General features: G+C 46.7%; 1 protein-coding gene across 1 annotated transcript; it reads right to left on the bottom strand.

The window, feature by feature from the left end:
• Positions 1-7680: 7680 nt before the first annotated feature.
• LOC123491488 lies at positions 7681-10724 on the bottom strand. The gene is made up of 5 exons (XM_045222299.1): positions 10703-10724; positions 9467-10087; positions 8763-9100; positions 8214-8650; positions 7681-8139 (listed from the first exon to the last, which is right to left on the bottom strand). Exons 1-5 carry the CDS (start codon positions 10722-10724, stop codon positions 7764-7766), a joined length of 1794 nt encoding a protein of 597 aa, XP_045078234.1. The 3' UTR covers positions 7681-7763.
• Between the last annotated feature and the right edge of the window lie 855 nt (positions 10725-11579).

The raw sequence follows: 11579 nt of genomic DNA, 5'->3' as shown, positions 1-11579 counted from the left end.
TATCACTGATTTGCTGCTGTGTGTGCAATACCAAGTGCGCCAATGGGTATTTAGTGTGGTCTCAATCAAATGAGCCATACATTTTACATTTTAGTCATTTAGCAGACGCTCTTATCCAGAGCGACTTACAGTTAGCGAGTGCATACATTTTTCTTTTACATTTCTCCATACTATAGGCTATGAATTGCACGCTCGGAGAAGCACAGAGCAAAGTTATATTTCTGAGATGGCTGCTGGATATTCCAACCGTGAGCCCTGCTCTGCTCTTGCTGATCAAAAAAACGTTTTTGTGTGCTGCCTAACCAATGGCTGTGCTATGTTTAAAAAATATATATATATATTTCACCTTTATTTAACCAGGTAAGCCAGTTGAGAACAGGTTCTCATTTACAACTGCGACCTGGCCAAGATAAAGCAAAGCAGTGCAATAAAAACAACACAGAGTTACATATGGGGTAAAAAACATAAAGTCAAAAATACAACAGAAAATATATATACAGTGTGTGCAAATGTAGCAAGTTATGGAGGTAAGGCAATAAATAGGCTATAGTGCAGAATAATTACAATAGTATTAACACTGGAATGCTAGATGTGCAAGAGATTATGTGCAAATAGAGATACTGGGGTGCAAAAGAGCAAAATAAATAACAATATAGGGATGAGGTAGTTGGGTGGGCTAATTTCAGATGGGCTGTGTACAGGTGCAGTGATCGGTAAGGTGCTCTGACAACTGATGCTTAAAGTTATTGAGGGAGATAAGAGTCTCCAGCTTCAGAGATTTTTGCAATTCGTTCCAGTCATTGGCAGCAGAGAACTGGAAGGAATGGCGGCCAAAGGAGGTGTTGGCTTTGGGAATGACCAGTGAGATATACCTGCTGGAGCGCAGACTACGGGTGGGTGCTGCTATGGTGACCAATGAGCTAAGATAAGGCGGGGATTTGCCTAGCAGTGATTTATAGATGGCCAGGAGCCAGTGGGTTTGACGACCGAACATGTAGTGAGGACCAGCCAACAAGAGCGTACAGGTCACAGTGGTGGGTAGTGTATGGGGCTTTGGAGACAAAATGGATGGCACTGTGATAGACTACATCCAATTTGCTGAGTAGAGTGTTGGAGGCTATTTTGTAAATGACATCGCCGAAGTCAAGGATCGGTAGGATAGTCAGTTTTACGAGGGCATGTTTGGCAGCATGAGTGAAGGAGGCTTTGTTGCGAAATAGGAAGCCGATTCTAGATTTAACTTTGGATTGGAGATTCTTTATGTGAGTCTGGAAGTTGAGTTTACAGTCTAACCAGACACCTAGGTATTTGTAGTTGTCCACATACTCTAGGTCAGACCCGTCGAGAGTGGTGATTCTAGTCGGGTGGGCGGGTGCCAGCAGCGTTCGATTGAAAAGCATGCATTTAGTTTTACTAGTGTTTAAGAGCAGTTGAAGGCTACTGAAGGATTGTTGTATGGCATTGAAGCTCGTTTGGAGGTTTGTTAACACAGTGTCCAATGAAGGGCCAGATGTATACAAAATGGTGTCGTCTGCGTAGAGGTGGATCTGAGAGTCACCAGCAGCAAGAGCGACATCATTGATATACACGGAGAAAAGTGTCGGCCCAAGAATTGAACCCTGTGGCACCCCCATAGAGACTGCCATAGGTCCAGACAACAGGCCCTCCGATTTGACACACTGAACTCTATCTGAGAAGTAGTTGGTGAACCAGGCGAGGCAGTCATTTGAGAAACCAAGGCTATTTAGTCTGCCAATAAGAATGCGGTGGTTGACAGAGTCGAAAGCCTTGGCCAGGTCGATGAAGACGGCTGCACAGTACTGTCTATTATCAATCGCGGTTATAATATCGTTTAGGACCTTGAGCGTGGCTGAAGTGCACCCGTGACCAGCTCGGAAACCGGATTGCATAGCGGAGAAGGTACGGTGGTATTCGAAATGGTCGGTGATCTGTTTGTTAACTTGGCTTTCAAATACTTTCGAAAGGCAGGGCAGGATGGATATGGGTCTGTAGCAGTTTGGATCTAGAGTGTCACCCCCTTTGAAGAGGGGGATGACCGCGGCAGCTTTCCAATCTCTGGGGATCTCAGACGTTATGAAAGAGAGGTTGAACAGACTAGTAATAGGGGTTGCGACAATTTCGGCGGCTAGTTTTAGAAAGAAAGGGTCCAGATTGTCTAGCCCAGCTGATTTGTAGGGGTCCAGATTTTGCAGCGCTTTCAAAACATCAGCTGTCTGAATTTGTGTGAAGGCGAAGCGGGGGGGGCATGGGCAAGTTGCAGCAGAGGGTGCAGAGTTGGTGGCCGGGTTAGTGGTAGCCAGGTGGAAAGCATGGCCAGCTGTAGCAAAGGAGCTATCTAAGGCAGGTTTAGCTAGGCTGGGGGGTCTACAGTGATATAGTACAATTAGAAATAACCGAAACAACAATAAACTAACCATGTTTGGGCTGAGGCTAAACGTAAACAGGATGTAGTACCGTAAAAAGGAACAGTCCAGCAGACATCAGCTGTATAGCTGAGTTATCATAAGGTCCGGTGGTAAAGCTCTAGTGAGTAAGAGGCCACGGCTAGCGTGTGCTAGCGGGCCGGGGCTAGCAGATGGATGGAATCTTCGTGGTTAACGTCGTAACCACATCAGACGATTTCGTCGGCAGACCAGTCGTGTAGGATCGGCGGGGCTCCGTGTCAACACTAGGTGGTCCCGTCCGGTTGACAGAGAGGTAGATAGCCGGGAGATGGGCCTAGCTCAGGATGATTAGCCAGACCACAGCGTCCGTTTTGTTGTAGCTAGCTGGTAGCGATAAATCCGGAGTTAAAGGTCCAGTGATTCAGTGATTCCGGCGGAAAAACTGATATGTTCTGGGTCGATAACGCACTGTGCAGACTGGCCGAATGTCCGGTGATTAATGTCCAGTGATTAAAATTAATCCCGCAGAAAAAAAATCCAATGTTCTGGGTGAAATACCGCTAGCTGTGGCTAATAGCAAGTAGCTAGTTAGCTGGCTAGCTAGTTTCAACTGGAGATTCTAGATTCTAGATAAAGGTAAGTCAATAATAGAATCCGTTCCACATTGAGTGAGGCGGGTTGCAGGAAAGTATATTTTGTAGAAGGATGAAAAGTCTGATAGGGAAATATGTACGAAAAATACAGAAAAATAGGGTATTTACAGGCTATTTACAGACATACGATAAAAACACAACTGCACTACTACGCCATCTTGGAATGAAGGTCTACTAATGTAGGTCTACGGTAGCAATCAGGAGGAGCATTTTGTAAGTTTACACACCGATCCTGTAGAGGTTAACCTTATCTTTCTCAAATGATCCATAAAGGGACCACTCTGAACATTCCTCAGAATACTTTTTACACCACTTATGTACGTCTACGTGTGGGTGTGCATGTTGTATATTATTATATATCTAGTAACCCATTATACATTTGTGTTACATCACAAATTCCTCCTCTACACCAGTGTTCTATTCATACAGGGGTTTGAATATTCACTCTAGTGTTCTATTTAACAGCATATTCGGGAATAGTACTTTCTCCTTTCATATCTCCACATACATAATACCGTTATACCATCAAACTCCACTGATGAGTCATGTTATCCTCATGTAATCTGTTATCCTCGTTATTAATGAGAGGTGTAATCATGGTATCCTCTAATGAGACATGTTATCCTCGTTACTAATCAAGACATATTAGCCTCTGAGACATGTTACTTGAATGAGATTTCTGAGACATGTTATCCTCTACCTGTAGATCCAACGGGCGGTGATGGACAGAACCCTAGATAACGTTACAGATTGAAAAACTCAACTCACACAGAACTGGTTGTGGTATTCATTCACCTCTTTCACATGTGAGCTAGTCCCCTGACAGCTCTCATTCACTCAGTAATTTATAGCTACATTTCAATATCTTATTATCCAATTTTAAATCAGCTTATTATCCCTATTTCAATCTTGTTATCCAATTTTCAAATCAGTTTAATATGTCATATCTCACAATCACACAACTTTCACATCCACATTCACTTACTACTATTCCCAAACATACTCGGTAATCTCCCTTGTTACCTCATGTTCAACGATTCTCTTGTTGTTACTTGCTATGCACCATATGTATCTTCGACGGTTCTCTAATTACTTGCTATGAACCATATGTATCTTCGACGGTTCTCTTGTTGTTACTTGCTATGCACCATATGTATCTTCGAAGGTTCTCTCGTTGTTACTTGCTATGCACCATATGTATCTTCGACGGTTCTCTTGTTGTTACTTGCTATGCACCATATGTATCTTCGACGGTTCTCTTGTTGTTACTTGCTATGCACCATATGTATCTTCGACGGTTCTCTTGTTGTTACTTGCTATGCACCATATGTATCTTCGACGGTTCTCTTGCCGCTACTTCCTATACATATAAAGAACACCTCGTGTTATTAGTAGTGGCTACAGACCACGTAGACATTTCTTATAAATACCTACAGACAGCTGTCAGCGGGGCTTTCCATGGGACCGTTACGCCCTCGCTCTAGTCTTCTCATAGAACGAGTGAATAGCCTTCTCTTTATAAGACTATGAGTACCTGTTAAGTTAAAACCAAGACTCGAATTGAGGGGGTATGAGAGGGTATGCCATAGGCCTACCTTTTATTAACCCTCTAGAGTCTAAGCTGGGAAGGGGGGGATTATAAGATAACATATGGAATTGTTTTAAGATGGTCATACCAAGGACCATTTAGCTATTTGATTTGGAATTTGAAGACCCCTTAAGGTATCAAAACAAATATAAAATTATTGGATGAAACATTACTGCTATTAGCCAATAGAAACGCATTGACTAACAGATTGTCACGATCGTTGAGAGACGGGTCGGACCAAGGTGCAGCGTGAAAAGCGTACATGTTTATTAAACTCAATAAACATAGAACAAAACAAGAAACAACGTAACGTGAAGTCCTCAGGCTATACACATACAAGCCTAAACACGGAACAAGATCCCACCACTAAGGTAGGCAAACAGGCTACTTAAGTATGATCCCCAATCAGAGACAACGAGCGACAGCTGCCTCTGATTGGGAATCACACCCGGCCAAACATAGAAATACAACCTAGCTCTACCACATAGAAATACACTAACATAGATCTCAACAGAAAACTCACACCCTGACCCAATCAACGAGAGTTCTCTCGATCAGGGCGTGACACAGATTCACTACATGGAACAAAAGACAGTACCCAAATAAATCTAAAGGAAGTTTGTTCTGAAGTGTCTGTCCTATATCTGAGAGATATATTTGAAAGATCGGGGAACATTATTATTATCTTTTTACATGTATTTATTTATTATTATTTATCCCCATATTTTAGGCACTAAACTATGTCCATTTATACTTCCATTCATTGTTTTAACTGGTACCGGGGACATTCAGATGAGTCTTGTGGGCATCCTAGGGCATAATAGTTTGTAGGCCAAATTTCAGGATGTCTCCTGGTCTGACAAACACCGCTCTAGCTCTGCCACCTTTCACCGCAGATGCAGAAGGGCGATTTCAGTGGATGCAGTGAATTGAGAAGCAGCCCATGCAAAAAAACAACAACACATATCACTATCTTAAACAGACAGATTTTGATGGGGATTTTTTTATTATGTTCATTGAAATTTCCACGGGGGCGCGGCCATTGTAGGCCAAGGGTTAAAGAAAATGGCAAAAAGCACAGGCCTACCCGTCGCAAGGATCTGTACACAATTCCAGGAAGCTGAAAATGTCCCAGTTCTTCCATGGCCTGCATACTCACCAGACATGTCACCCATTGAGCATGTGTGGGATGCTCTGGATTGACATGTACGACAGCGTGTTCCAGTTGCCGACAATATCCAGCAACTTCGCACAGCCATTGAAGAGGCTTGGGAAAACATTCCACAGGCCACAATCAACAGCCTGATCAACTCTATACGATGTAGATGTATCGCGCTGCATGAGGCAAATGGTGGTCACACCAGATACTGACTGGTTTTCTGATCCACGGCCCTACTTTTTTTAAGTATTGCTGCTCTTAGCACTTTTGGGGTAGCAGTATATGGTACATTTGTATTGTGGAACTGTGTAAGCTAGGGTAATTGAAGCCTGCTTTTGTCTATTGTGGATGTGTTGATTTGATAACAGCCACTTGTTTCCTTTGTTCCTAGAACCATACATATTACTACATTGTTCTCCGATGATTGAACTGCCATAATAAAACTGATCACAGAGAAGACCTGAATCTGAGTCTCTCTGACAGGAGCCCTTTGGCAGCCATCGCCATTCTCACTAAAACCAGCCATTCAGTCGTTTCAAAACTCAACCATTTCTTACAATTACATAATTATTCAGCTGTTGAGGTGGAGGCTCATATGAACTCATATAGACCAACAACTGAACACACAGAGAGAGACTGTTATGTATGCCAAGTCAAATCACACATCAGTGGTTATGCTGTTAAGCCTGGTAAGTGTGAGACACAGCACTGTGTGTGTGTGTGTGTGTGTGCGCCGAATTCATTCTGTCAGCAAGGCGTCTCAGAGCTCTAACTCGGGTCATGAGATAACACTGCAACAGTTGAGAGAGCAGCAGGTAGAAATCTCTCGCCAGTGTGTGTGTCAGGTAGTGTTTGTTTCCATCCCTTAGCATTGAGGAGGTGACCCAATGGTGACTTTGGGGTTTTAACGTGTGTGTTGGGGGAGGGTCTATGAGGGGGGGGGGTTCCTGGTTGTGACGCTACAGTGTGTCAGTGTCAGTCACGCAGAAACAAACATCTCAGATATGTTTTATAAGAACAACAGATACATAGTAGTGTAGATCAGAGACACAGAGTATACATATAGGATCTCTACTAACAAGAGGCAGGCTGTCCTCTCCCTATACAGGAGTAATACACCAACACTACAACTGCACTGAAACCGTCTCTACACACACTGTCACTCTACCTACCACACAGACACACACAGACACACACAACCACACACAACCACACACAACCACACACTGTCACTCTACCTACCACACAGACACACACAGACACACACAACCACACACAACCACACACAAACACACACTGTCACTCTACCTACCACACAGACACACACAGACACACACAACCACACACAACCACACACTGTCACTCTACCTACCACACAGACACACACAGACACACACAACCACACACAACCACACACAACCACACACTGTCACTCTACCTACCACACAGACACACACAGACACACACAACCACACACAAACACACACAAACACACACTGTCACTCTACCTACCACACAGACACACACAGACACACACAACCACACACAACCACACACTGTCACTCTACCTACCACACAGACACACACAGACACACACAACCACACACAACCACACACAACCACACACAACCACACACTGTCACTCTACCTACCACACAGACACACACAGACACACACAACCACACACAACCACACACTGTCACTCTACCTACCACACAGACACACACAGACACACACAACCACACACAACCACACACAACCACACACAACCACACACTGTCACTCTACCTACCACACAGACACACACAGACACACACAACCACACACAACCACACACTGTCACTCTACCTACCACACAGACACACACAGACACACACAACCACACACAACCACACACAACCACACAACCACACACAAACATGCACAACACATAGTAATTGCAAACCATCCCAGTCAGCCTATGTGAGGGAGAAAAACTGCAGTAACATGCTGTTCCTCTGACACCCAAACACACACGCTGAGACCACAGCAACCTCTGCCCCAAACACACACGCTGAGACCACAGCAACCTCTGCCCCAAACACACACGCTGAGACCACAGCAACCTCTGACACCCAAACACACACGCTGAGACCACAGCAACCTCTGCCCTTCACACACACGCTGAGACCACAGCAACCTCTGCCCTTCACACACACGCTGAGACCACAGCAACCTCTGACACCCAAACACACACGCTGAGACCACAGCAACCTCTGCCCCAAACACACACGCTGAGACCACAGCAACCTCTGACACCCAAACACACACGCTGAGACCACAGCAACCTCTGCCCTTCACACACACGCTGAGACCACAGCAACCTCTGCCCTTCACACACACGCTGAGACCACAGCAACCTCTGACACCCAAACACACACGCTGAGACCACAGCAACCTCTGCCCCAAACACACACGCTGAGACCACAGCAACCTCTGACACCCAAACACACACGCTGAGACCACAGCAACCTCTGCCCCAAACACACACGCTGAGACCACAGCAACCTCTGACACCCAAACACACACGCTGAGACCACAGCAACCTCTGCCCCAAACACACACGCTGAGACCACAGCAACCTCTGCCCCAAACACACACGCTGAGACCACAGCAACCTCTGACACCCAAACACACACGCTGAGACCACAGCAACCTCTGCCCCAAACACACACGCTGAGACCACAGCAACCTCTGACACCCAAACACACACGCTGAGACCACAGCAACCTCTGACACCCAAACACACACGCTGAGACCACAGCAACCTCTGACACCCAAACACACACGCTGAGACCACAGCAACCTCTGACACCCAAACACACACGCTGTGACCACAGCAACCTCTGACACCCAAACACACACGCTGTGACCACAGTAACCTCTGCCCTTCACACACACGCTGAGACCACAGTAACCTCTGACACCCAAACACACACGCTGAGACCACAGCAACCTCTGACACCCAAACACACACGCTGAGACCACAGCAACCTCTGCCCCAAACACACACGCTGAGACCACAGCAACCTCTGCCCCAAACACACACGCTGAGACCACAGCAACCTCTGACACCCAAACACACACGCTGAGACCACAGCAACCTCTGACACCCAAACACACACGCTGAGACCACAGCAACCTCTGACACCCAAACACACACGCTGAGACCACAGCAACCTCTGACACCCAAACACACACGCTGTGACCACAGCAACCTCTGACACCCAAACACACACGCTGTGACCACAGTAACCTCTGACACCCAAACACACACGCTGTGACCACAGTAACCTCTGCCCTTCACACACACGCTGAGACCACAGTAACCTCTGACACCCAAACACACACGCTGAGACCACAGCAACCTCTGACACCCAAACACACACGCTGAGACCACAGCAACCTCTGCCCCAAACACACACGCTGAGACCACAGCAACCTCTGCCCCAAACACACACGCTGAGACCACAGTAACCTCTGCCCCAAACACACACGCTGAGACCACAGCAACCTCTGCCCCAAACACACACGCTGAGACCACAGTAACCTCTGCCCTTCACACACACGCTGAGACCACAGCAACCTCTGCCCCAAACACACACGCTGAGACCACAGTAACCTCTGCCCTTCACACACACGCTGAGACCACAGCAACCTCTGCCCCAAACACACACGCTGAGACCACAGCAACCTCTGACACCCAAACACACACGCTGAGACCACAGCAACCTCTGCCCCAAACACACACGCTGAGACCACAGCAACCTCTGACACCCAAACACACACGCTGAGACCACAGCAACCTCTGCCCCAAACACACACGCTGAGACCACAGCAACCTCTGACACCCAAACACACACGCTGAGACCACAGCAACCTCTGCCCCAAACACACACGCTGAGACCACAGCAACCTCTGCCCCCAAACACACACGCTGAGACCACAGCAACCTCTGCCCCAAACACACACGCTGAGACCACAGCAACCTCTGCCCCAAACACACACGCTGAGACCACAGCAACCTCTGCCCCAAACACACACGCTGAGACCACAGCAACCTCTGCCCCAAACACACACGCTGAGACCACAGCAACCTCTGCCCCAAACACACACGCTGAGACCACAGCAACCTCTGCCCCAAACACACACACTGAGGTATCAGGGGTGCTCAGAAGTCCAGGGTTCAGTGGTGTGATGTCACAGTCTCTGTCCTCCTGTTGTCCCCTCTGGGGAATCCCCACTGAGACCAGAAGTCAACAGTCACATCTACATCTCTCTCCAGGGTCATTCCAACAATTAACAATAGTGGAAACTTCCTCCAGCTTACACAATCCATTGCTTTTAAGTCCATGAGAGGAAGTGTGCACGTGCACCCTTTGTGACAAGTGTGAAGAGTCTCTTTCACACCCTTCCTTCAAATCTTTTAAGGAGTTGATGATCGACTGGGCTGGCTATGCCAGTGTTTTAAGGAGTTGATGATAGACTCGCCTGGCTATGCTCCCCCACAATCCCTAGTTATCCATCATGTTGACTTCCCCTTCCAGATTCTTCCCGATCAGTTCTGGACAAGATCCAAAATGGAACCCTAGTTCCACCAGTGGAGTCTGGTGGGAGGAGCTATAGGAGGACGGGCTCATCGTAATGGCTGGAATGAAATAGAACGGCATCAAACACATCGCCATGGAAACCACATGTTGGACTCCGTTCCATTAATTCCATTCCAGCCATTACAATGAGACCATCCTCCTATAGCTACTCCCACCAGCCTCCACTGATTTCCACCTTATTTCCTATTTATGGAATAGGGGGTGATTTCAGATTTGCCTCTGGAGTGAACAAAAACACATAATGTCACTGAAGTCCAGACTGAAGTTCATAGAAAGGCTGATAGTCAGAGTTCAGGGTTAAAGGTCATGAGTCAATGGTACGATGTGAGAGCTGAAGCCGTCTGTCCGTTAGGCGCTTTTGGTCAGGAGGATGATGGGGGCGGGGCTATGGGTTGTGGGGGCGGGGTTGGAGGTCGTCTTAGGGTCACCTTTGGGGTCGTCGTTCCCGGGATGCAATGGGTGTGTTTTGGTCAGGGTCAGCTTACTCAGACCAGGCTCCAACTTCTGCTCTTCTCCCTCTGCTCTGTCACCTACACACACACACACACACACACGCACGCACCCATGCACACACGCACAAACACACGCACACGCACACACACATGCACACACACACGCACGCGCACACAAAGCAGGGTAAAAGGTGAATAAGCTTGTTTTCTAAAATGCAATCCTTTAACTACACTGAACAAAAATATTAACGCAACATGTAAAGTATTGGTCCCATGTTTCATAAGCTGAAATAAAAGATCTTAGAAATGTTCCATGTGCACAAAAAGCTTATTTCTCTCAAATGTTGTGCTTAAATTAGTTTACATCCCTGTTAGTGAGCATTTATCCTTTGACAAGGTAATCCATCCACCTGACAGGTGTGGCATATCAAGAAGCTGATTAAACAGCATGATCATTACACAGGTGCACCTTGTGCTGAGGACAATAAAAGGCCACTTTAAAATGTGCAGTTTTGTCACACAACACAATGCTACAGATGTCTCACGTTTTGAGGGAGCGTGCAATTGGCATGCTGACTGCAGGAATGTCCACCAGGGCTGTTGCCAGATAATTTAATGTTCATTTCTCTACCATAAGCCCATTGAGCATGTTTGGGCTGCTTTAGAGCGACGT

Source organism: Coregonus clupeaformis, chromosome 8, assembly GCF_020615455.1.
Source record: "Coregonus clupeaformis isolate EN_2021a chromosome 8, ASM2061545v1, whole genome shotgun sequence".
Classification (NCBI taxonomy): Eukaryota; Metazoa; Chordata; class Actinopteri; order Salmoniformes; family Salmonidae; genus Coregonus; species Coregonus clupeaformis.
Note: the sequence above shows the minus strand (reverse complement) of the source record. Positions and strands in the feature narration are given on the sequence as shown.

Excerpts from the sequence above, each read along its gene's own strand:
- LOC123491488 (XM_045222299.1), bottom strand. The coding sequence starts at position 10,724 with ATGAACTTCAGTCTGGACTTCA. Across the intron at positions 10,088-10,702 it reads GAACTTCAGTCTGGACTTCA|TGGGGATTCCCCAGAGGGGA; the intron begins GTGACATTATGT and ends TTCTGGTCTCAG. Across the intron at positions 8,651-8,762 it reads TGTGTGTTTGGGTGTCAGAG|GTTGCTGTGGTCTCAGCGTG; the intron begins GTTACTGTGGTC and ends TGGGTGTCAGAG.